The 27,143-nt window shown below is 38.0% G+C and overlaps 1 protein-coding gene across 3 annotated transcripts in view; it reads right to left on the bottom strand.

Moving 5' to 3' along the window:
- The window catches only part of EYS (eyes shut homolog), a 774,985-nt gene that overhangs the window by 48,219 nt on the left and 699,623 nt on the right, over window positions 1-27,143 (bottom strand). For all 3 annotated transcript variants that reach the window (XM_069851470.1, XM_069851468.1, XM_069851469.1), the window contains one exon: window positions 5,909-6,081. In XM_069851470.1, the coding sequence (XP_069707571.1) occupies window positions 5,909-6,081 (173 nt within the window). The remainder of the gene's footprint in view (window positions 1-5,908; window positions 6,082-27,143) is intronic.

The following is a 27,143-nucleotide window of genomic DNA, read 5'->3' as shown; positions in this document are numbered from 1 at the left end:
CTTAACTTATTTCAGGTATCATATGGGCCAGTAACCTGCACTTCTGCTTGGAAGCTGAGATTTAAAATAATAAAAGTGACTTCAGTGCTCAAGGATGAGAATATGAATCTGAAAATCTGGAAATACGGAAGTGACATTAACAGTGCATGAGTGTGCCTATGCGTGTTCCGTACAATTTTTATGACATTCCTCACATTGGAGAGAAGAGGGGAAGTAAAGACCAGCTAAAAGTAAATGACCCAGAAAATAAATTCTCTTGAACGGGAAGAGGAGCAGCCCTGATCAGTGTTCCCCAAAGTCTCTTACTACTGACCAGAAACCTTGCAATGCAGGTTTTTTTTTATCTGAGGAAATTCCCTTTGGGCATCTGCTGTCACCGAACTGCACAGTTTAGTCTGCAGACCCAAACAACTCTGAAGGTGACATTGTGTGCTGAACACAGCTGCACAGAAGCAATCTGCTTGCAGGCTGATTTTCACTCTACAGAGCTTGAAGCAAGGGGCTATTCTCACTTCAGCACTTTGAAATGAATTTTATACATGGGGGGAATACACCTTATAGAAATCCTGCTGGAATCCTTTGGACTGTGAAATATTACCAGAAATGTTATGGCCAATGCTGCTCTGAAACATTTCAAGGAACATATCTAGGGATTGCTGTGAATACATACTGTGGGTGGCTCTTTTCTGTCTGTCTTTATTAAACAGAATGTCATAGTTAGGACTCTGTTTTATGTTGACACATGTACATACGTGAAACATAATGAAAGTGAAACACAAGCTTGGTTTAAAACACTGCGATTGATGTGTTCGCTCACCTTCGCAGTACACATTCCTTTGAAATCTTTATCCTTTTAAATTTATCTTTGTGTTTACAAAATGCCTCCTCTTGATTCCAGGCTTAACCAAATGCTTTGTGTTGTTAATAATATGTTACACAACAAACAGGACCAGGGCCCAGTGTCATGTGTAACACATAATTAACATCATCATGAAGAGTTTAGAAGTCCAGGTGATCTTTTCCGGGTGAATGAACCACTCCTGCTTCACTTACACTTAAAAGGCCATCACAGCCTTGCAATGCAATGATACTCTGATATATCGTCTTCAAAATTTGTGCAAAATTCCTTACACTCAGGTATAGTGGCCTTACATTTTACAGACAATAGCAGTCTTCTGCCCCAACCAGGGAATGTCTCCACTCTACACTTAGATGAAAGTGTTAAAAAAAATAGAAAACAGGAATGGAGGCTGATTGCAGTCTTTAGTCCTAAATTCTGTTTATTTTGGTGAGATACAGCAACAGCATTTTTAATAATTTAGGCTTTTTTTAGTTTATTTGATGTCTGTTTCTTGTTAACAACACTGATTTGGCCACATTTATATTCAAATCATTATCCCTAGAATTGTCCTCAATTTCAAAAGAGCTGAAGTATGGTGATATACATATCTGTTGATATAGATATGTGCCCTTCTACTCTGCTCTTGTGAGACCCCACCTGGAGTATTGTGTCCAGTTCTGGAATCCTCATCATAAGAAGAATATGGAACTGTTGGAACAGGTCCAGAGGAGGCTACAAGGATGATCAGAGGGCTGGAGCACCTCCCATATGAGGACAGGCTGAGAGAGCTGTGTTTGTTCAGCCTACAGAAGAAAAGGCACCAAGAAGACCTTATAGTGACCTTCCAGTACCTGATGAGGGAGTACAAGAAAGCTGGAGAGGGACTTTTTACAAAAGACCTGCAGTGATAGGACAAGGATGGATGGCTATAAATTGGAGGGGGGAAGATTTAGACTAGACATTAGGAAGAATTTCTTCATGATGAGAGTGGTGAGGCACTGGCACAGGTTGTCCAGGGAAGTCGTGGATTCACCATCCCTGGAGGTGTTCAAGGCCAGACTGGATGGGGCCTTGAGCAGCCTGGTCTGGTGGGAGGTGTCCCTGCCCATGGCAAAGGGGCCAGAATTGGATGATATTTAAGGTCCCTTCCAACCCAAAATACTCTATGATTCTATGATATGGACATCTATCTAACTGTCTGAGCTCAAGCTTTCTTTTCAGATTGAGCAAGCACCACAGATATTCATTTAAATGTTAGATCCTATGAAATGATAAATGTCCCCAGATGACAGACAGTTTCAGTGGTAACCCAATCCTCGTTTGCTTCCACAATCAGGTTTTGGTATGTATTCCTGATCAACTTTTAAAAGTATAAAAATCAAATGCATAGGAAGTATTCTAAAAAGCATTTTACAGAAAAAAAAATGTTCATAGCACCATTGCAGATTGTGTATTCATTTGGTCTGAAATGGTCAGTCACCAGTGTGATCCTAAATACAGGAGGAGATTTACAATCTGTAAGAAACAGAGTGCAAGCAACTTTTTACTAAATTACATGCAAAAGGAAATTTATGAGACTAGGGCTTGAATGTTGGCTGCTTTCACACAAAACTAATGAAAAGCCAGAGCTCAATAACTGTGCACTCAATTTAAATTTAAATCCCTTTATGTACAGCTTAAAAACCAAAATCACTTGGAAGATTGAGTCAAACTGCCCATGTAGACAAAGTCTCTGTTCCAAGCAGTTGCATGTTGATAACGTGAATTGCTACATATTTCCTGTTTTCTATTTTAGCAAGTGATTAAATTGTTGTTACAAGCAATGCCACTCCCCTGAGCTGAAAGTCATGTAGGCACTTAACTCCTCAAATCAATAGTGTTTGCTTATGTGATCAATGCTCCCCTGCACACCCACAAAGCAGCACAAAGCAACAATGGCAGGTGGGGGAACTCAATTGATATCTCACCCATCCCTGTTGACCTAGTATGCCTTAGGTATACATAATCTTTGGAGAGTTTTCAATATATAAGGGTCAACTTATATAGCAACATGGCCATCTAGTGATAAAAGCAAGAAAAGATGTGTAAGGAGTGCTAATGCATTTTACTATATATATATGGATGTGCTTTTGGGATGTTTTTCTTGATGTCTGAAAGAAACATAATGTAGTTAAGAAAAATTCAGAGCAATTGTTTCCAGCCTGCTTAATATTCCTCAACTGCTTCAGAAACAGAAGAAAAATCCTTGAAAGAGCTCATCTGTTTTTCCATATTTACAGAGACTTGTCTAATTGAAATTATTTTTGCCTTATTTATGACATTTATGGGAGCCCTATAGTTTTCTCACTTTCTTAGGATGTGCATTCCCCATAAAAGCATAAAATGATGCATTTTTCACTTGCTTTGCCAAGCATTCTCGTGCCTTCATTTAATAGTGACAATAGTTTTATCACTTTCTCTTACATATTTGTAGAGACTGATGTTCTTAGTATGCCTTCCAACTCTTAACAGGCGATTGGAGCTCTGATATAGGCAAGATCTGTAGCAGTGGACTCATTTGCAGCTCTGTTCATATCTTTTTTGTATCCTTACTTTGTCTTTTGTAAATAACCTTTATTGGCAGGAACAGCAATACTGGTATGAAATCTGCAATTCTGTTATGTACATTTACTATATTAATTTTATCAAATAATAATTGTAACACCTCGTACATTGTTATGAAGTTCAACTATTATTTGACAAGCATTTATGAAAAACAAGCTTTTCTTCAGTTTCGGATACAAAGTAACATGCTTTTGGTTATTAATCTTAATAGCGGGGAAAATACTATTGCGCATCTTAAATGGGAGACAATAAAAAATAAGTGTGCCTAGACTTTAAATTGCATGGGCAATTTCTTTCTAATATATCTATTACCTGGGCTCCTCATTCTTGTTATAGTCAACAATTAAACTTATCTGCTGTTTCAAATATAATTATGTTGTTCTATCATTGTAATTAGGCAATCTGTCATTATTTTCAAATATCTCACAAAATGTATCGCATTGATGCTGTTAGGGTTATCCTTAAAGCTGCAACTTTGACTGCATTGTGGCTCTGTTTCTGCCTTCTCTGTTCAGTTTTAGAGTAAGTTTCAATGCAAAGTCTAGCTTAACAAGTCTTCTTTCTGTGCTTAGTTTATATTCTTTTAATTTCTTAAGATGCAGTTCATTGAAATGATTTTTCATATTTCAATAATTTTTTATGTCATGGTCTTATTGACCCTAGATTTACACTCTGTCCTACAAAGTTGGTTGTTCTTCCTCATTTTGCTTGCTTATAGTGATGATACAGAGAATTATCCCTTTCCAGCTAATAAAATTACATTCTTCCTATGCTTTCAAAGCCCTCATCTCTCCAGTCTTATAAAAATAATGAATTTGTATACCTTCTCTCAATTTAGGCTCTCTCAATTTTCACTCAGACTCTCAACAAACAGCTAACTATGAAGAGTTGTTGAAGAGCTTCATAGACCAACTGCAGGGAAAAAGTGTTAGATGATACCCAGTGTTGACAGATGTAAATTGAGGCAGATTACAGAAACAGTCCTAGACTTAGATACAGAATGATGGCTCTGAACTTGCCATCAGCATTCAAAGAAAAAGGTGTTAGGAGTTTTAATAAGCAGTTTCATGAAAATGTCAGTGTACTTATAAAAGGAAACAGAATGCAAGTAATGGTCAAGAAAAGGACAGGGAAGAATCCAGAAAAGAAGTCAAACACCGCTGTATAAAGCAGTTGCATTATCACACCTTGAGTATTGTGGTCAGCTCTGATCTCTTAGTTTAAAGATGATGCAGTGGAACTGGGGAGGAGAAAAGAGAGGCAGCCTGGTTGAATAAAGGTATAGCATGAATTGTGTCCCAAAAATGAATGAATCAACTTGGAATATTCAGAAATAATTCTGGGAGAGTTATAATAAGGTTATATAGAAAATCAGAAGAGGCATGGAGAAGTTAAGCATGGGAACATAAAAACATAAAACCAGGGAACAACTCTGAAACCTCTGTTCTGAGACAGAAGTTTGAGGCATTGATCTCATTAGCAAATGGCATAGTTAAGCAAACAAATGGAAGTACTACTGCTCAAGCTCCACGTTTAAGTCCCAGGGCTCTTTGCTGCAGGATGTTGTATATCAAGTTTACATGGATTCAAACACCAAATAGAGAAGTACATGGAAGAAAAGAAACCTGTCAAAGGCTAACCTGGATACCAACCCCAGCATGTGAAGCCCCAATATCTCATGCTAGTGCCAGTTAAGAAAGATTACCAAGGAAGTATCACACTTTTCATATGCTTACCTACATATTTGCTGTTGGCTATTAATTACCAAGGTTAGATGAAAACATGGATAAGCAATAAATGTCCATCTACTGACATTTTTGGAAATTAAAATTTCGAATAGGATGTAAAGATGCATATGATATGATGAAAAAAGACAATGCAGACTTTGACATTGATTGCTTAATATTACTTTTAAAGGTGCTTCATTTGCACTCTTAAATCAGCTCAAAATTGGTGATTATTTTCTATATGCAGATTTTTCAATCATTACATCTTGCTACATTGAGTGTTAGGGAAAGAGAATATCTTGGATATTCACACACAAGAATTTCTGACCTAGAACCATAATTATAATCAATGCTTGAGGAATAACAGCTCTTCACATGATAATATTAGTCAAAATGACCTTCTTACTTAGCTTTATCGGTTTTCCTCTTCACTCAGTTTTTCCTCAAGGTAAATTATCAAAACATCAGACACTACCTGGTACTTCTTAACTTGTCTGCTCTCATCTTCTTTGATCCCTCCATCTCTCTGTCTCCGGTCAACACTTTTGTGAAACAATATGCGGGGAGGGTGCTCAGCTCAAACATTCTTTGCTTGTGACTAGGGTTAGGGCTGTGTTTGTAGGAGTGGACATAGTCACATTCAGTGTTTTTCCTTCAAAGCATTTGACTTGTTCCTGACCACAGCATCTATAAATGATAGAAACTATGAACAATGCACGAAGAATATGGTTCTTACCATCACTGCAGAGGATGCCAGATCTTCCATATGGACAAAGGCAAACAGCGTCTCGCTTGGACTTTGGAAAACATGTAGCACCATTTCCACATGGGTTTTCATCACAAGTTGCAAACTGGCAGAGTTTTCCAGAGTAGAGTTTAGGGCATTCACAAAACCAATTTTCTGCATCACTGACAGATTTAAATTATAAACAAAACCAAAAAATGTATGAGTATCAAAACATACTTAAGAAACAGGATGGATTTAAACTTACAGAAAATCAGTGACATTTGACTTGTGGTTGTAATATATTTCTTTGGTTTTACTCTCTTAAGTTTTTTTTTTTTTGCTTGTGTACCTGGCAATAGAGATACCAGAATGCTTTATGGTTGACTTGATTTGACAGGTTCTTTTGAGTTTAATTTTATGTTTTAATTTATCATTCCTTTCATGGTAAGATATATGACTTTTCCAATGTCTTAGTAGTTTGTTGTGCTGCTGTTTTCATAACATAGTTGAAATAACTAATACAGAAAAACAGCTCTTCTATGTCTGAAAAAAAGGAAAGAAAGTGAAGTAAAAAGTATATAAAGATACTAGTTTACTTTGCAGATGGAATCATCATTTCTACATTCAGCTATTGCATATAGCTTGTGACAACACAGACAGTTGTAAAAAAACCCTGAAATATGAAAACACAAAGTAATGATAATTGAAATTGAACTAGAATAGAGGTAATATCTCTGTTTTGATATATCTTATGTTCTCAGTCATTGAAAATATATTAGAATAGGCAAGGGAAAAAATAAATTGTAGCCAGTCTTGAGGGGTGATAATAACAAACATTTAGGAATGTGCATACTCTGTTTGTATGAATTATTTTTTTTTCTTAATATACAAAGATTGCACATCGGCAGATATGGAAGGAAACCCAAGATCAGACAGGAAAATCAGGAGCATATGACATTCCCTTCTGTCATTTATTATAAATACATTTTCATTAAAGGTCTTACTTGATATTCCCCTTGTTTTATGATTGAAATTAGATGACACCTAGATAGCTCAGTTTGTGTGGTTGCTACATGTCCTCAGTATTGAACAAAAATACCTCTGCCTTATACTTGACAAGGTCACATGTGCCCATGGGTATGAATGCAGAGGACATGATGTGAGCTGTATCAAATCACACCCATTCCCCTTTTCCAGATAATAGCATAATTGTTAGGATGTTCAGTGATAAAATGTCAAATGAATGTGATTTCTAAAAATCTGTTCACTGCTTATATTATCCATGCAATCAGGTTAGAGAAAATAATCTGGACCTGAGAGAACTCCTGTGTTTTTTAAAAGAGGGGAATAAGTAAGTCTTGTGACAGTCTTTGGGCATAGCAGTTGATTAGTGTGTTTCTAAACTGACCACCTGCAGTTCTGGGGAGTGAGGTTCTCAGCATGAGAGTCTACCAGAATGAATCTCATGAATAATGCCTCCAGACACCTTTGCAAAAGAAAATTGCTATCAGCTGCAATAACAAATTTCTCTGTGTATCCTATTCTATTTATAGATCTGCTGCAGACACCAGGAGTGGAATGTAAATGAGATACTGCTTTCATTCCTGCAGCATTGAGAAGCCTGCTTTCAACATTTCAGTATCAGCATTACAGAGTTCAGCTAACTAAAAAACCAAAAATAATCTGAATTTTTCCTGAAATCTACAATTGATGGTGATGATCTCTAGAATAAGTTGTCAAATGTGTGTGTTTGTAGAAAAGAAAACAGATCAGTGCTGCTGACTGCAAAAATAAATGGACTTCAGTCTTCAGCTTTAAAAAGTAATTTTTATACATTTTTCTATTGAGCTGCATATGTCAATGTTGACCATTTCTTTTTATTAGTCTTAATTCTCCTGCTGTGGAGAAGACTGAAAAAATGGATGTCATAAAAAGCTGTGAGGAGTTTACTGTTATCAAAATGAACAATGGTCTAACATTTCACTATTGACACCATAACATACTAATAACAAAGAAGAGTGATTCCCAATAAGGCAAAGAAAACAGTTTTTAAAATATTGTATGAAACAGTACAAAGTTTGAAAATACACAGAAAAAGTATCACAGTCAATTAATAAAGATTAGTATACTGAAATATGAAATCATAAATGATGTATTATTTTCTCTCACACCAGTCTGTCCTGTACTTGGTTAAGAAGAAAAAAATATCTCCCATTTTCTGCTGAATTAATCTCAGCTGCAAGAAAAGTATAAATGCTTGAATAATCAGGGACGTCTCCCACATGGATTTCACAGTTTCATGGTATCCTGTTATCCTTTGCAGAAGCAGATGAAAGGGGACAGCAAATCAGAACAGTAATACTTTTCCTCTATGATTTACACCTTTGAATGGCTTAGAGGAAAAGTAATTGGAAAATTACATAGAAGGCTTGAAAAACTGAATAATGCATTAAAGAAACAAGGAAAAGATCAGAATTTTGAGGCTTCAAAATTAGAAACAAATTTGGAATATTTTGCTGAAATGTGTTGTATGTCTATATTAGTGTTCGAGTACAGATCCAGAATAGGGTTTTGAAGTAAACCTCCTTGTTGTCCCCAGTTGAAATGCCTTGGTTTGCATTGTGGAGTGGTCTCAAGAGTACACAAAATCAATTTCTTTCAGATCAGCTTGCACCAGAAGTTTGTCTCAAGTCAGGTACTCTTGCTGCTAGACATTCAGCCCATGGGATCAATGTGAGCCTGTGAGATCTAGTGTGAGTTAAAGAGCCCTGAAACATGAATAATGGGGATGTTGGATCCTAAGCACTAATTGATTTGCCCTGTAATTCTGCTTCTATTGAACTACATTATCTGTTGATGTAGATGCAGATTTTTAAGCTGTCAAAGAAATACCAGGCAGCTATGTTGCCTGATCTCCAGATTTTAAACTGATGTACTGATGAACTCTAGGAGTAGATACAGAAGAAAAACATAACCATCCTGAACTATATGAAGGAAGAATGTCAAAAACAGTGAGAGAAAATGGGAAAAGAGAGAGAAATTGTGTAGAGTAGGAGTGGAAAAGGCAAGAATAATACCCCTAGAACATCATCACCTCATTTCACCAGCTATATGATATATGAAGAAAAAAAGCATAGGGAAGATGAACTGTTCTACGACATTCTTATAATCCTCCTCTGAAATGGTAAGGGACACTCTTTTCATTACCATTTCCTATGTTGAAATATGCCTTTGATCTTTGCTCTAGACATTAGACTGTAAAGGAAATAGTCAAGAAGCTTATGCATGGTATGACATGATACTGACAATTCAGTAATACAAATTATTCTCCTTGAATCAATACTACATCAGTGACCTGATTTAATGAAATCAAAGTTTTATGTAAGACTGGCACATTTGGGATGCTAACACAGGTTTGAATAATTTATTTTCTTAAAATATTGCACAATGCAGAGGAGACTGGATTGTAACACATTAAGCCTGATTGTAACACATTAGTCATGGCTGTACTTAACCACAATTTTTCACTTTTAAAGTAATTCTGTTTTTAAGATAGAAGGTTATAATCCCTCTGTACCATGTGTTATAAGCATAATTTGTACTCTAGTGATACAATACTTTGGTTTTCCAAAGCCTACTATATTTTTCTATATGCCTATGCTTTTTCCGTCTCTAAGTAGGAATGCTATGCTCTGTGATTTCCACTGAGAGCTCTATGCTTGCCACTTGTGTAGTCAAATGTGGAAAGTCAAATGTGGAAGCACACTCAAAACCTTTTAATCATGATAATGCTCAGCTAAGACTGTCAAAACCTATATGTCACTGTGCATTCAGTATTTAATGACACAAGTCCTTATAGTGCTCTTACCATATTAACTGGGATAAAGATATGGAAGTTGGAGGGGACAGTTTGCCAACCTTCTTCAGTTAATAAATAGTAGGTGCAATTCAGTTTCTTTTAAAGTTTTAAAACTTGAAACTGAATGGAGCACACGTTATCTGTTTAATTTGAATTACATTTAATGCAAAGACTTGATAAATCTCTTTCTAGAAAATACGAGGATAATGTAAAGGTGATTAGGGCCTTCCTTTGAAAGCTTTGTGTAATAGCCAAATCCACAGAATCTCATTGCACAAAGAAGGATAACCTTATCTCATCAATAATCTTAAAAATATCAAAGGACAATATATAAAGGAAGCATTTCCTCCTTGTGCACAGCAGGCATTTTTCTAGTATATAATATATCTGCCAATCTTTCCTTGTATTATACAGCTCCAAAAAATCAATTCAGCTTTCCTGCTGCTTTAATACTTTCACCCAGGTCTCATCAATTATGGTATCTTCTCTAGATCTGAGTGCTTTTGTTAGCTTTACTGTTTTGAATTCTTTTTCCCCCATCAGGAGTTATTATTCTGCAAGCTCTTGGTGATTCACTTTAAATTTCCTTTCACTGAAAGCACTTTCTAAACTTCTGCTCTTTGTATAAACAACCACTGACAGGCTCTCTTTAAACCAAGTCTAAATCACCTGTCAACTAAATCGGTTTTGAAAACTCCTAGGGAAAATATTTCCAGATTTGTTCCGTGCACTTATGGAAAAAAAAAAAAAATTAAAATTTCTTTCAGGTAGACTTATAGTTAGAGTTATACTGGTTCTAGCACAGACTAAATAGGAGCTCACATGTAAACAATGCTTCCAAATTCTTTGATCCACCTTTAAAGTGTTGGAAGTACCATTTCCACTTCAAAATGGAGAACAGGAGTGACAAAGGGGCCCTATCACCTTGCTTGCCTGCTGCCAGCATACAAGAAAAGGCCCATTGTGTGAAAAATGCTTCAGCACAAACACAAAATTAATTTAGAGGACACAGCTAAGAAATGTAATTAACCAGATGCTTAATCCATCCCACTCAGAGTGCAATGAGCATCTGCTCAATCCTATAATTAATTCTTAAGCATATCTATATGAGTTTCCTTGAACAAGAATCCACTCCTGAAATGATACCTTATCCTTAGACAGTTGTGTTTGAGTTAGTTATGACTTTGGAAGGACAGAATTTGGTCTATGGAAATGATGAAGAACTCTCGTTTATTGGTGGAGTGTCTATTTCAGACCTTTGAAGAAGTCATTACTCTCAGGAATTAGAACTGTTAAAATCAATTTTAAAATGTACTCATTCAAATATATAACGCTATTATCTTACTTCTCAGGATCATGAAGCCTCTTCTGGAGTCTTTTACACAGCCTCTCTAACCTCAATTTTCCACTCAGATGGTGAATATATAGGTGATTCCCCATCACATGAAGGATACACATTAATTGACTCCTATGATGCATAAAAAATACTGTTCTGTAGTGCGACAACCATGACCATTCCTGTCATACAAGAGGATATACTATTGTAGTATCAACCACTTCTGGACTTGTAACACTTAATGGTGGATGGTTAAAGATCCCTCAGGAAAAATTACAGAAAGTAATTGTTGGTAAGAACAGTTTATGTGGGCAACAATCCATTCCCTGGTCACATCAAGGAAGAGAAATAATGGTTTGTCAGGCTGAGTCCATCACAAGGGCTGTAATTAGCTCTGACACTACTCTTTTCATGATTCTCCACAGTCTTTTCAGTTAAATCTATGTTTTCTTTTTCCTTGCGTGCTATGGGAAAAATAGTTAACAGACTTTGTAATCTGCTAAAATACATTTATAAGAATGAAATGAAAATATTCCTAAAGCAGTTCAAAAGCTATGATTTCAATAATTAAAAAATTAACACTTTATGAAACATGGCCAACAAAGCACATAAATGTTTTTAACAGCATAAATTTAAAGCCATATCTGCACTTCTCACTGAAGTCACATGCTACATAGCTCCTGTTCGTCTTTCAAAAATTTCTCATAATTCATTATGACAAAGCATCCAATTGCCCCCAGCAGTCCCTAGAGCCCTAAACAGCCTTTAACTCAATATATCAACTACTTGCAACAATATTTGTGAGCACCATATCCGAAACAATAACATTGAACATTGATATGCAGCATATTCCTTTTTGCACTGTTTTCATTAAAGAAATATTGTATACTATTGTTAATTTCTGTTAGAATTTTAAATTAATCTTTTAGCACAAAAACATTAGATACTTCAACATTAGATATATTATAGGTTGTAGAACCATATAACTTAGTAATTTCCAAGATTCAAAGTCTCTTCACAGAGCCACTGTAGTTAGCTACACTTGAAAAAAACCTCTAAGAACGTACACAACAACTGTTAGCTTAACACTGCCAAGCTAAACCAGGTGTCTAAGCTCCACATCTACGCATCTTTTATAATACCTCCAGGGATGGTGACTTGACCACTTCCCAGGACAGCCTGTTCCAGTGCTTGAAAACCCTCTTGGTGGAGGACATTTTCCTGATAGTCAGCCTAAACTTCTTCTGACACAATTTGAGGCTGTTTCCTTTGTTTTGCTGCCAGCTGGTCTTTTGGTACAAAGGGATGGCCAGCTCCTGCACCTTCACGTTTTCCTCCTTGGAGAATGTCCAGCCTTCCTGGACTCTTTTGCCCGTAAGGGCTGCCTCCCAGGGGACTCTGTCAATCAGTCTCCTTAACAAGCCAAAGTCTCCCCTCTGGAAGTCCAAGGTGACTGTTTTGCTGACCCTCCCTCCTTGATCCTTGAGAATTGAAAACTCCATCTTTTCACGATCACTGTGCCCAAGATGGCCTTCAGATGTCACATTATCCACAAGTCCCTCTCTGTTCACAAACAGTGGGTTCAGCAGGTTGCCTTCCCTGGCTGACTCACTCAGTAGCTGTGACAGGAAGCTATCTTCCATGCACTCCAGAAACCTCCTAGACTCTTTCCCCACAACCATATTGTATTTCCAGCAGACATCTGACAAGCTGAAGTCACCCATGAGGACAAGGGCTAGCGTTTGTAATGCTTCTCCCAGCTGTCTCTTCATCTTGGTTGGGTGGTCTGTAACAGACTCTCGCCATGATATCTGCCTTGTTGGACCTCCCCCTGATTCTTACCATAAACATTCAACACTTTCATCAGCATTATCAAGCTCTAGACAGTCAAAACACTCCCTAAGGTGCAGGGCTTCCCCTCTGCCTCTCCTTCCTTGCTTATCCCTTCTGAAGAGCTTACAGCCATCCATGTCAATGCTCCAGTTGGGTGAGTGATCCCATCATGCATCCAGGAGAAGGATAACAGCAAAATTGAAGATCAATGTCTTGAATAGCTTGTAAAATAACAATTTTTCTTTCAAATTCACAACTTAAGAGTTTTAAACTATGACTGTAATCTGAATCCAGAACTGCCTAGACAAGAATGTCTGTGCAAAACTAGATATTCATTAGTTTCTTCTATTCCTCAGTTTCTTATTAATATCTTTTCCTCTTTTTAAAAAAGGCTTTTTATTTATATAGTTATTATTTTAACCTTCTTATAGATACAAACTCTTCCTATCCCATTCTGAACACAACTTGTGGAAAGAAGCTTTCATAACCACTTCTTCATTTCATTGTCACTAGTTCTAGCAATTTGCAGTTCTAACAATCAGTGGCTCAGCACTTCAGTTGTAGCTATTTATCACCCATTATCCTTTGTATTTTAAAAACACCCTTAATCATAAGGAGGTGCTCATTGATAGTGTCTTGTAAACCTGGTTTATGTACAGGACTGGAAGACAGGGATCTCTGAAAGCTCACATAAATGAGTGTTAGGCTTTGAATTTGCACAGCATCATCACCTTCCCCACAGTCATTAGCCCTGCTCACACCATTACTTCCCAATACCTTCTGTTAATTCAAATGCAGAGCCTTCTTTTTAATCCTAGGTACCATCTCAGGTCCTTCTAGTTCCAGCTTAGTCTGAAATTTCTCTTTCTAGGTCAACAAAATGGAGATAATTTTATAATAAGTACATAACCCAGTGTAATAGTTACATACAAGCGTTAATGTTTATAAAACATGTAAAATGAACTACAGCCTAAATTATGACTAAAAACAGCAATTACAAAATGTTCTGTGAAAATCTGATACCATAATGATACAAGGTAAATCATAGCTGCTTTGGACTTGATATAATCTTTACCATTCATTTTGGATATTCCCTTTTCTAAAAATCCTACAAATGCCACAAGGGTTAATTTATGAATAAATGAACTTCATGGAGGAGAACCTGAATTGAACCTTTCTCAGAAGGTCCATCTTTGCATGCTATGTATGCACCTCGTTTTTTCTCAGTGATTGCCAAAAGAAAATTTGTACCTTACTCACTTATTTCTTAATAAAAACATAAGAATGGGTGCTCAGACATGCACTCTGCTTTTTCTCTGTACAGGTAACACAGCCATAGAGCAGGTATTATGACAATGTTTCTCCATGGAAAGGAGTGACTATGAGCTGTCATTTTAGAACAATATTTTGACATTAATGAGAAAGTCATATGTCTCCACTTTGCCTGTTGAAAGGTTGCGAGTAGTTTCCCATTTTATAATTGTATTAAAACCTCACTGTTTTTTTCTGATTCTTTAAGCTGGCACAGGAGAAGGTATTGCAATATCGCTCCTACAAACCATGCTGCGAAGCAGTAAGCATTTATGGAGAGATATTCTCTGTGTTTGCACAGTTCCTAGGGACATGTAGCTCAGTGTTTCTTCTGTCTATGCATTACAACAAATTTGATTAAACAATAACATAAATGAATATATATTTAATAATGTAATTTTCCTGCACCATGTCATGGTACTGATCTAATTACTGTGGCTGAAAGTGCAGGACCCTGCATGGGCTTTTACATGTTCTTTGAAAGAGTATAACTTGAGATAGAAGTAAAAGATCCTGGTCAAATATAGTTAATGACTATATATACTGCATAGGAAGCTGCAGTCTCTCAAACATAAAATACTAGAAATATCATGGGCTGAGCTAATTTCTATTAACATCTGGATCTAAACCTATTATGAAGGTTGAGGAGATATATGAACTACATGAGCAACTGCACTTAAAGTATTTTCTAACAATGTAATGCCTACAAAAGGTGGTAGTTAAGCCACAATTCTCTGGTTGGAGCAAACTAGATAATATAAGTTTCCTTACCAATGACCAAGGTAATTTTTCTGCCTCAGGAGGTAATTCACTTCTCTGTGTCTTTTTAATCTGTTATTTCTTTGACTGACAATTCTAAGATAAATAACTCCTAGAGAATTGAAATAAGAACCTGGGAAGTTCCCAAAGAAGTTTTTACAGCCCTTGGACTAGAACATAATCAGTCACATGATGCAACTGCTTGGAAATATTTGAAGAACACTGATTACCAGGAATCCCTTCACATATACTGGGAGATAAAGCCTAGACCTAATTCTCACCTCAGCTTAACAGTGGTGTTTCATTACTGCTCATATTCACGTTCACGTTCACGTTCATGTTCTAATTACATTGTAAGCATGGAGTGTGTGATGCTCTGAAGCAGGACATATCTCCTCTAAAAAGCAGAAAAAAGAAAAAGCAAGCCCTAACCCCCCATGATCTTTGTGTTTCTTAGAACAGAACAGTAAACTTGGCCTCCATCAGCCATTCCACTCTTATGTTGAATGTAGTAGTACAAAGAATTCTTGTAAAAACAAAATAGCAGGATTTTTATTTACAAAACAAGTGTTTCTTAAAGCTTCTTAGTATCTGTTCTCTGCTTGAATTTCTTTTTCTTTCTTTGAGATATGCTGCTTTCTCACTACAGTCCAGATATATTCCTCTATTGTCAGAAATAAGAAAGAAGAAGAAAGCCAAACCACTGTTTTCTTGTGCACTTTTTGTTCTTTCTTAGAACCAGTGAGAAGTCACTGCAGCACAGGTTTTCTGTTTATAAATGTAATTGAACTGTAAGAGGTTAAGAAAACCTTCAGACTCACTTTGCCCATGGATCTATTTAAACACCTACATTTAATTCTGACTAAGCTATTTCTTTAAATGACATCAAAGGTAGACCACGAAAGCTTAAAACATACAAAATCTTGACCTGCCTACAAAATTTTTATCCTACAGCAAATTAAAGATAACATATAGTGGACTGTACAAACCTTTTAAGAAGATTAATTGCTTAAGCCAGCACAACTATTTGAACAGAAAAATGCAAGAGAAGTACTGAGTACTAGAACTACTGAAACACTGACTGGAGTCAGAAGTTAGTAATCATTGTGTAATTTCAAGTCTTCTTACAATACAATCTTTACCAATAGCTTGAGTTGTTCTGTCTTGTAGGTTGACCTTTTACTTTGATAGCTGCCTTAGCTCTGAATTTCACACATTCCCTAATGATGGTTATGATTTATGAAAGATATAAAGTGCCCTAAAAACTGTGAAATCAAATGCTGTAAAACTGACTGTTGGCATTTTTCAAACTTGCATGAACTGTAATTATTAGAGTTCTTCCACTGTTGAGAATTAGCATAGTTGGGTGACACATCAGGCTGAACTAATGCCGAAGGCAATATAAAAACTCTGGTTTGCAGCTGACCTTTATAATTGGTACAAAAGGTCATTTGTGTACCACTTTCTCAGAAAGACCTAACTGAAAATGTGATGAGATTAGTTTCTCTCTGGCTTGCACTCGAGAGGTCAGATAAGCCAGGCAGTCTGACTTATTTGCAGCAAAAGGTAAATTAATATCCCGAAAACAAAAATTACAGGAGAATTTATGTTAGAGGGAAACCATTGCATCACATCATTAGAAGTACTGTTATTTTCTTACAGGTTTCCTTCAAAAAAATGCATCAGTTTCTTTTCCTTGAAGATCATAATGATGCTTATCCATTTCCTTACATTTATGCAAAGAAATAATAGGAAGTTACAGCCTAGTTTATCTTGCAGACTTCAGGGTAAAAGAAATAAGCCATTAGTTTGAATAAGGCACTCAAACTTACGAATAGATGACCAAATCAGCAGGAATTCAGACTGGAAATATATATATGTAATAATTTTCATTTAATTATAGTGATTTTTATAGTAGTTCTGTGGGAAAAACAGACATAAAATTTTACATTGTTTTCTGGATATGAGGCATCTATAAGGTCTAACAACACACTGTCTGTGACAAAATTAACTTTTGAATATAAATGAACTTCTTTATGTCTTCTAAAGATTTTTTTCTTTCCATTGTGCATCAATATGATGTCTGTCCATGTAAAATGAAACTATTAGAACAATTGCTAATAACAATCTGATGCTACACTGTCACATTATAAGGTTTGAATATTTTAGCAGCTGTTAGCTGCTGAGTGGATTGAGTGGTGCTTCAGTCTCTACCATGAGTTGCATACTTCTGACAGAAAGACTTCTTCCCTGTTGGTTCAGTAGGAAGGATGGTGATTTGGAAGTTCTACTGGTATTTTTGTGATAAAGTTTCGAGGCTGTACCTACACAGAGGAGATTATGGAAATAGAATTAGACATATCCAACTTAGCTTTAATCTAACTAGCACTAATACCACCTGCAGTAAAAACGTTGTGGGATGTATCATCTTGGCTACTAATCCTTCAAGGATGGCAGGGCTTTTATACAGTTTACTAGTACGTATTGGCATTGCTACTCACTCTGTCTTCGTGAAAACTGCCTCAATTGTGCTTTTTCTGCAACCTTATATCTCTTTATTTTGCCTTATAGGCATGCCTTCTGTGTATCCATAGAAACAAGCACAGAATGAACTATGATGCCTTGTGGTCACATTTGTTTTGAAGTTACCACACAATGGAAGAGAGTGCCTTGAATAAAATGAAAGCATGGGAAAAATAAGACAGAGGGCTAATGCAGCCAGAGGAAAGAATATGTTCTAATGCCTCCTATTTACTTCCTCCAGTCAACTTATAACAGAAATAATAACCAAATTCATATTGACTCCAGTATTAAGGTTCTTCCTTTGATATCAACATTCTTATAAGTGAAATGCACACTAGAGCTAGTGAGCAGCTATTCCAATAGCTCAGTTAATAGGCTAGGGAAGAAAGTTAAGCATTCTGCTTGCGGGTACACAGCAATTTGATAATGACAGTAGGTGCCTGGAGTTTTCCCAGGCTTCTATGTTCAGCTGGCTAAATCAGGACAGCTCTACTGAAATCAGTGATGCACTTGAAAAATCACAGGTTTTTACACACTGTAACACAAAAAGATGTCATTAGGATCAGAAATTTAACTGGAAGAAGTTCCAGTTAAACTGGAAGTCAGATGGAAGAAGGCAAACTGGAAACACGTTCTCCACTTCTGAACTGCTTATGCATTAATATTAGAAATTTATGGACAAAAAGAAAATGTAACTCTGGAGTACCAACTAGAATTTCAGTTCTCTCTGCTTCTGTTATATGCCTGTCAAAGGCAAGGGCAGGTCCTCTACTGATTATTCCTGATCCAGAGCAACAGATTGTTTCACTCTTACAGTGCTGGCTGCAAAGTGGAGGAGGTGGAAAAAACTCCTAGAAAGCTTCTGAGAGACTTAGATACTTAAGAACTAACCTAGAAAAGGGCCTGGAGTCCAAAAGGTTGATACCTTTAACCTAAATTACTCTAGAATCATGAGAACTTGATAGAATGTGAGGTTATGTAGTATTTTTATTTTCCAGGTGTAAAATGGAAAATACTAATGTTATCTGTGCTAGCCAAATGAACTACCTAACTGTCAAAGGAAAATAATTTCTTTGTCAACTGGCTATTTTTTCTGAAGTGCTTTGCAAAAGCCTTTTTAGGACATTCAGGACTGGAAGACAGTTACCTGGAGTTGAGGTTCCCCCACACAACTACATAGTTTTCACATCAAAGAATATGTTTCTCTTGAAACTCCTACCTGTGATTGAATTTCCAACACAGTAGCTTTTAATGTGTTGAAGAGTCAGACCATGGTGTGAATGTTCAGCTTGTGTCTGAAACAGATGCCTGGTTTCATGAAGATCTTCAGCGGTGACAGATGCTTTAATGCAGACAAAGATCTCCATGAAACCGCTTAGCAACTACAGAAGCTGGTAAAACAGATGAATTCTTTCATGCACATGATTATCCTCATTGCAAAAAAAGAAAAGAAAGAATGAGTTTTTGCTTTACTCAGGGCCATGTAATCCTGAAGAATTAATACTAAAAAATATACTGTTGTGTGACAATTCAGGATGTGATATAAATCAAATGCCTCCAATATAAAAATAATAATATAAGTCTGCAGTCTTTTTTTTTTTTTTGTGATGGATATTGAAGCAAAGGGTACAAGAAGGTGCAAAGTCCTACTGCCACACAGCTAATTGAATTGTATTCTCTGCAGTATATAACTGTACTAAATTAAAGTGCATTCAGGGAAAGAAAAGTAGTAAGCAATATATTGTTGTAAAGTGTTGTAAGAAAAAGGAATAATTTTCCATTCACATTAATTTTAATTTTTAAAATTTGAGTTGTGAAATTCTGACTTTGTTAAAATTCACTATTTTATACGTGATTTATGTAAACATGAAATATCATAATGACATAAAATGTAAGGTCAGCTTTACATTGTATCATCTATGAGATAAGGGCTTTTACAGATCTTAAACTGCAACTTATCTAAAACATAGTTGATTATAAACATTTACTAACCATCTTCTACTGAACTATTTAAAATGTAAAATCAACAATTAGAGTTTATTGGTACCTTCTATTATTTGATGAGCAAATTCCTTTAAGATCTCACTTTCTTTTTTTATCCACACTACTATTTCTTTTTAAAGGTGTCAAAGACAAGTAACTGAACTGTCTTAAAAGAAGTTAATATTTGCAATCTTTTAATATGTCAAAGAGATCTAAAATTTGTGTCACAGTGGTATTTGTGGGAAGAGGACCTCTGGCAGAGGTTTCTGCTAATGCAACTGAACCTGGAATATCTTCGCTAGAATTAGATCTATATTGTGATTGTGAAGAAAGCAGAGTAAGAGCAATTTATGCTGTATCTATAAGAAGCTGGCTCAAGTACTGTAAGATTTTGCAGTATATATAATCTTTTCTGGCAGAAATTTCTGTAAGTCAGATGGCTAACCTTAAATGTATTTTACCCATGTAATGCAATTCTGTGTCTTCTAGTATAATCTAACCCAGTGTTTATGCCAGGGTATCATTTATGAGTTCCTGTGTTCCAGCAATAGCATTTATGCTAGACTGGAAATTGCAGTACTGGAAGAATGGAGTGATTCATTGTTTGGATGTTTCTATGGTAGCTTTTCCACTGATGTAATTGTTCATCTTTACAGGTGGTAGCTATGGCAGCATCACTCGTGCAGAGAGAATACCATATAGCTTCTGATGTTTTAAGGAAGGTTAATTATTTTATTGGTAAAAGCAGTCCTATTCAGAACAATACTTACATATGGCATTAATTACACTGTTTCTATTAAAGACTAACTCATGGACAGTGAGATTACCTGTAACAAATGCTAGAAGTAGAAGGAAATAGATTTCATGGAGTGACTTAATAAACTAAGTGTATTTGAAGCTGTACAAGTAAAAGGTAGAAGGCACATAAAAAGAGGTTGGCATGGCTTTAAAAAGGCTATAATGCATGCAACAATGACTAAGATTTTGGTGTATTTGTCCTTTTTATTTAGGGGTTACCTTTAACTCCAAAGTGATGCAGTTATGCCCCAAACATGCAAGCAGATCTATTTTACAGAGTACTCTCAAATCTTAGGTAAGACGAGGAAAATGTAGCTTTTGTGGAGCCAGTTTAGCACTTTATATGTTATTTATCAAATGTCTTTTTGTTTACATAGCTAAGCTGTGCTGCTGATGTGATACAATAAGATGCAAGGAGCACTAGAACTATGAATTCATAGAAGAATCCCCAGAATAAATCATAAAGGATAACAAACCGCACATTAATCACTCTTTCCCCATACATCACCACCTGCCAGGGGCTGACTGGTAATGAGCCTTCTCTCATCCTTAAACAGTTATAGCCAGTGCCTGAAATAGCATTATGTCCTATTTTATGAAGGTTAAGTATCCTGGAGAAAAGGCATCGTCCTCTTACTAGTCGAGCTGTTAAAATGTCTCAGCCCCCATTCCTCATCGTTTCAACGACTACATTGCTTTGTAGTCTCTGTGCACTCTTGCCTGCCAGAGAACGCAAACCTCCAAAGAGCAGAACCTGCAGCACATTCCTACCACCTGTCATATTGTAACAGCAGAGTTTTTCCAAATGCGTGTCAGAAATCCTGTGAGAAAGTCCCAAAACACATTTTATTGCAGCCAATCTGATGACAAGAAGAAAAAATTCCTTCCCACTCTCCTAGAAGAAATTAGTGCAATGTTCACAGTGGCTCGCAGGACTCACAGCTGTGCTCTGACCTATGAATGAAAATGAGCGCTCTGCCAGCAGAAGAGTTGTGGCTGGTAAGGCAACATCATACACTCTTTTTTTACTGATGCTTGAAAAAGAACTGATGATCTTTCTGGCTAATTTCTGATGTGCCTTATTAACTCATGGGAGAAACTCAACTCTTTCTTCTTCCTCCAGGCAAAGACACACTCCCTTTTAGCTCACAGGACATGTTCTTGAAATGGAATATTTTTGCTTGTAAGATCTGTCCTGTAACCAAGACACAGTGACACCTGGTGATGCTTCTTCGCTCAAAACAGCAACAGATACAAATGGAATTTTTGAATGCAATTTTTTTCTTTTGCTGCTCTGGTAAATTTTGCAAAATTAATAACTTTGAAATATAATTTTATAAGCAGAAAAGAGAAAAGAGGTGAAAAGTATAAAGCTCAGATACTACACTCTCTCACATTCATTGGAAAAATAAAAGATGTTTTATTTTTTACCCCAGAACACTCTTTCAGTGAAAAATGCTGATATTTTTAAAGCTAACTTTTACTACTATTATCCTATATTATCATCATGAGACTTGTAATACTGAAACATTTCACACTTATAAGATGGTCTGCTTTGTGAAAGACATTAGGAAAAAACATTAGTTTACTTTTTTTTAAAATTTTTTTGCAGGATTTGGAGTACCTAAGGGTTTTTTGGTAACTAGAATTTGTTACAGACTAGAAAGGTTCCTCGTGCTTTAGATTTAGGTCAAAGTTTTTATTTCATTTATTAAGTCTCTCACTCCCACTGAAGAAGACAATTTCTTCTGAAGGGACAAGCGATGAGGACATTCTCTTACTGAAATGTAATCTACTGGATGTTTCACAGCTCACTATTGTTGAGAGAATGAAGCTCTTAACATTTATTCCAGCTAGCTGTATGTGGTCTGTCTAGGAAAGAGTTAATTTTCTTTATAGCAGCCTTATGGTGTGGTGTTTTGGAGTCTGACTGAAGTGGTGTTACCACATCAATGTTTCAGATTTGCTCAACAGTGCTTGCACGAGTTCAAGGTTTTCTCTGTTTCTCAGTCTGTAGTAGGCTGGGAGTGAGCAGGGAGGTAAGGAGGGGCTACAGCTGGGGCAGCTGACCTGAACTGACCAAAGGGATATCCTATATTGAATGAGACCATGCTCAGCAATGAAAAATGGGAGGTCATCTGTAGGACAGGATTTGGCTAGCTTCAGGAAGACCCCCAGCAGAGAACAGTTGATAAAGGAGGACGTGCTGGACGTGCTGGAATTAGTCGGCCGCAGGCCTTGGGAAGAGCGAGATAAGGCCTTTGTTTAGAAGGAACAAAAGAGTACTGGCTACGTGAGGATGAGCACGGGTGTCTGTGGTTGCGAGACAGTCACCTTGATAAGAGGAACTATTGTTGTTACTGAAGGAAGTACATGTTTGAAAAAAGCTTTTTTGTATTAACCAATCTGTGATCGCCTAGTTTAGTGTAAGGACCAATCAGTTTGAAACACGCTTCTTGTAACTAGTATATATATGTCTTAAAAACACAATAAAATTGACACTTTTTGCTTGTATCAAGTATTGTCCCGTCTCTCAATCGCGGCAAATTGGTGACCCCGACGTGATACCGACGTGATTGCCAAGGGTCAGAGAACCACATATCTGGTGGCATGCCACGAGTTCCACAGAACGTTGAATGAGCTGCTGAAAGGAAGCAGGAACCGGCCGGTAAATAATCCCTCTGGAGCATAGAGGTGAGCTGTGGGAAACGGGAAAATGGGGAACCAGGCTTCTTCCCCTGAAAGAGACGTATATGAACTTATGAAAGCCCTTCTTCAAAAGCATGGGAAAAATATCTCTGGGCATGATCTTAAAGTAATACTTAAATGGGTACAGGCGAAAATACCCACCGTAACTGCATCCACTATCTTTACACGGGAACTCTGGGATGATGTGGGGGTGAAACTGTGGGATGCAGCAACTATAGGGAATGCCGAAACGCAGCGCATGCTCCCGTGGTGGAGAAGTATTTTTGAGACTTTGAAAGCGCAAGAAAAAAGTCAGCAAGACAAGGCAGAAAGAGAGGAGGACTCTCCTGCCATGCCCTCACTTTTGCCAGAGGATGGGAAACCTGCTGCGCCGTTGGAGGTGTGTGCTGCTAGCTATCCTCCTGAGGAGGATCCCTTTGATCCAGGACCAGTGGACCCTGAAAAGGGACCAGACCTCTACCCCCCCGATCCACATGATGTGTGGATTAATATAAGGCGTCAAGCCTTAAAGAAGGGAGAGTTTGAAATCGCAAAAACCATAGTAGCCCCCGTTATTTATCAAGGTCGGGGGGCCAAGTGGGAGGCTCTTTCTTTCCCAGTTATTAAGGAATTGCGCCGTACGGTAACTGAACATGGACTCTCCTCTCCGTATTTTGTAAGTCTATTGTCCTCTGTCTTTGATACCTATGTCATGACTCCACATGATTTAAAATCTTTAGCACAATTGTTACTGACGCCTACACAATATTCTTTATGGGAAGCTCACTGGAGGGGGGGACTACAGGCACTTTTGACTTATGTGGGTCATGGTAATACTGATATAGCCGCGCTAACCATAGAACATCTTACAGGGACAGGACAACATACCAACCCTGTGGACCAGGTTCGAATCCCACGGGAGGCCCTTGAGGCGACCCGTGAAGAGGCCAAAAAGGCTTTTTTGAAAGTCCCCGATTCTCAAAAACCGCAAAAAGCGTTTACTACTATTACCCAGGAACCCCAAGAGCCTTATATGCAGTTTATAGACAGATTAAAACAGGCCTTGGAACGACAAATAGATAATGCAGAGGCCCGGGAAATTTTATTGCTGAAATTAGCTATCGAGAACGCTAATGCGGATTGTAAGAAACTGTTAAAATCTCTCCCGAACCAGAATCCTACGTTGATTGAAATGGTGGAGGCTTGTAACAGAATTGGTACTATGGATCATAAATTTGAAACTATGGCTGCGGCTTTTGCAGCCATGCGCACCCCGATAAGTCCAACAGGACCGGGGAATTGTTATGGTTGCGGCAAGCCCGGCCATCTGAGAAAAAATTGTTTAAGTACTAATGCTGGAACTCGGCCCCAAGCACCTGGAATTTGTCCCAGATGCCGAAAAGGGCGCCATTATGCTAATCAGTGTCGCGCCAAGTATGATTTTCAGGGACAACTGATACAGGGAAACCGACCACAGAGCGCGGGGCAGCGACGCGTGCAGACACAAATACCGCAGCCAACCTTTCAACACCCCTGGAGGGAAAGAGCGCCGCCTCAAGTCTTCGCCCAGCAACAGCAGGTAGTGCCGGACTGGACCTGGCAACCACACACACAGTAACACTATTAGATTCTTCGGTTCACTTATTATTGACAAATGTTTTGGGACCTTTACCCCCTAGGACACAAGCGTTATTGTTAGGAAGGTCATCTACTACCTTGTCGGGACTTTTTGTATTACCGGGGGTCATTGACTCGGACAGTGTTAATGAAATTAAAATCATGGCATGGACCCCATTTCCCCCCTGTACAGTACTGAAAGGTAGCTGTATAGCACAATTGGTGCTGATTCCCATGGGAACGGATTCCCCTGATTCTTGCCAACCCTATCAAAGGAGGGGAGGGTTCGGGTCTACAGGGGACCCACAAATTTTGTGGGTGCAGTCTATCTCTCAAAAACGACCCCTATGTCAATGTACCCTCATTCGTGGGAAACAACAAATAGTGCTCAGTGGGATTATCGACACTGGAGCTGATGTTACTGTAATATCACAGGCCAAATGGCCACCACAATGGCCTTTAACCAATGTTTCCCAAACATTAGCTGGAATTGGTGGGACTGGTAGCAGTCACCAGAGTCTGGAATTGATCCAAATTCAAGGTCCAGAGGGACACATAGCCTCCATTAAGCCTTTTGTATTGCCAGTTCCCATGATTTTGTGGGGGCGTGATGTGTTGTCCCAGTGGGGAATGTCTATTCGGACCCATTTTTAGATGGGGCCATTGAAGTGCGTGACACCCTGAAAATAACCTGGAAAACTGATACCCCCATTTGGGTGGATCAATGGCCCCTTCCACTGGAAAAGCTTCGCGCCCTTCAAGAATTAGTTGCTGAACAATTGCTGAAAGGACATATTGTGCCTTCTACCAGTCCTTGGAATTCACCTATTTTTGTTATCAAAAAACAGTCTGGCAAATGGCGCTTGCTCCATGATCTTAGAAAAATTAATGACGCTATGGAAGACATGGGGGCCCTACAACCCGGCCTTCCGTCCCCTACTATGATCCCTCGAGATTGGCATTTGACTGTTATCGATCTCAAAGATTGTTTTTTCAATATCCCCCTGCATCCAAATGATGCTCCTAAATTCGCTTTTTCCGTTCCAAGCGTTAACATGCAAGCTCCGTTGCAAAGATACCAGTGGGTTGTGCTACCACAAGGAATGAAGAATAGCCCTACAATCTGTCAGTGGTATGTGGCTAAAGTGCTTAGCCCTGTCAGGACCGTTGTGCCCAGTGCTTTACTATATCATTACATGGATGATATTTTAGTGGCTGCACAACGCCACGAGGTCATGGAGGAAGCCGTAGCCCTTGTCATGACCGCTGTCGATTCGGCAGGCCTTTGTATTGCGCCGGAAAAAATTCAAAAAACACCACAATGGAAATATTTGGGCTGGCGTATAAGGGCTCAATCCGTAATTCCGCAACCTTTACAGATACGAACAGACGTAAAAAATTTACATGATGTACAGAGACTACTAGGCACAATCAATTGGGTCCGGCCGCTGTTGGGAATTTCTAACACGGACTTAGGCCCCTTGTTCAGGCTGCTCAAGGGAGACACTGACTTGCGTTCCCACCGCAGTCTTGGCCCTGAGGCCATTGACTCCTTACAAAAGGTTGCTACGGCAATCAGCTTTAAACAAGCACATCGGTGGGCTCCCGAATTACCTTTTTACCTGATTATTTTAAATCCCGCTCGACAGCCTCATGCCCTGATATTTCAATGGGATTTTGAAAAATCAGACCCACTGTTAATTATTGAATGGATTTTTTTGCCGAATCAATCTTCAAAAACTATTTTGACTCAGCATGAAATGTTTGCCTGTTTGATAATTAAGGCCAGGCAACGTTTGCTGGCATTATCAGGAGTAGATTTTACTCGTATTTGCTTACCTGTAACGAATATGTATTTACAGTGGCTTTATCAACAATCAGATGCCTTTACTATGGCACTAACTGACTATGCGGGTCAACTCACATCCCATCCACCTTCACATAAGTTACTTAATGCTGATTTTCGTTTAATGCCTAAGCCGAAAAGGAGTGATCAGCCATTGCAGGCCTTTACTGTATTTACAGATGGGTCTGGAAAAACACATAAGTCAGTTATTCTATGGTGGGATGACCAACATGAACGATGGAACTCGGACATAGACACCGTTCTTGGATCCCCCCAAATAGTGGAACTGACTGCAGTAGTTCGAGTTTTCCGAAGGTGGACCACACCACTTAATCTTGTTACTGATTCTGCTTATGTTGCAGGGATTGTAGAGAGAGCCGAAGCATCTTTATTGCGTGACCTTTCACATCCTAACTTATTTGCCTTGTTACAGGAGCTTATTTTTCTTTTGGACTCTCGCCCTCTCCCCTATTTTGTTATGCATGTTAGGTCACATACTTCTCTACCTGGCTTTATTGCAGAAGGAAATTGACAGGCCGATTTATTGACATTACCAGTGCAGGTATTGCCCGATCGCATAGCACAGGCTAAACTTAGCCATTCCTTTTTTCACCAGAATGCTGGAGGTCTCAAACGGCAGTTTGGCCTCACCTCTCAGCAAGCATCTAATATCGTTGCTGTATGTCCTGAC

Source organism: Phaenicophaeus curvirostris, chromosome 2, assembly GCF_032191515.1.
Source record: "Phaenicophaeus curvirostris isolate KB17595 chromosome 2, BPBGC_Pcur_1.0, whole genome shotgun sequence".
NCBI lineage: Eukaryota > Metazoa > Chordata > Aves > Cuculiformes > Cuculidae > Phaenicophaeus > Phaenicophaeus curvirostris.
The sequence above is the reverse complement of the archived record's forward strand: the minus strand, read 5'-3'. Positions and strand labels throughout refer to the sequence as shown.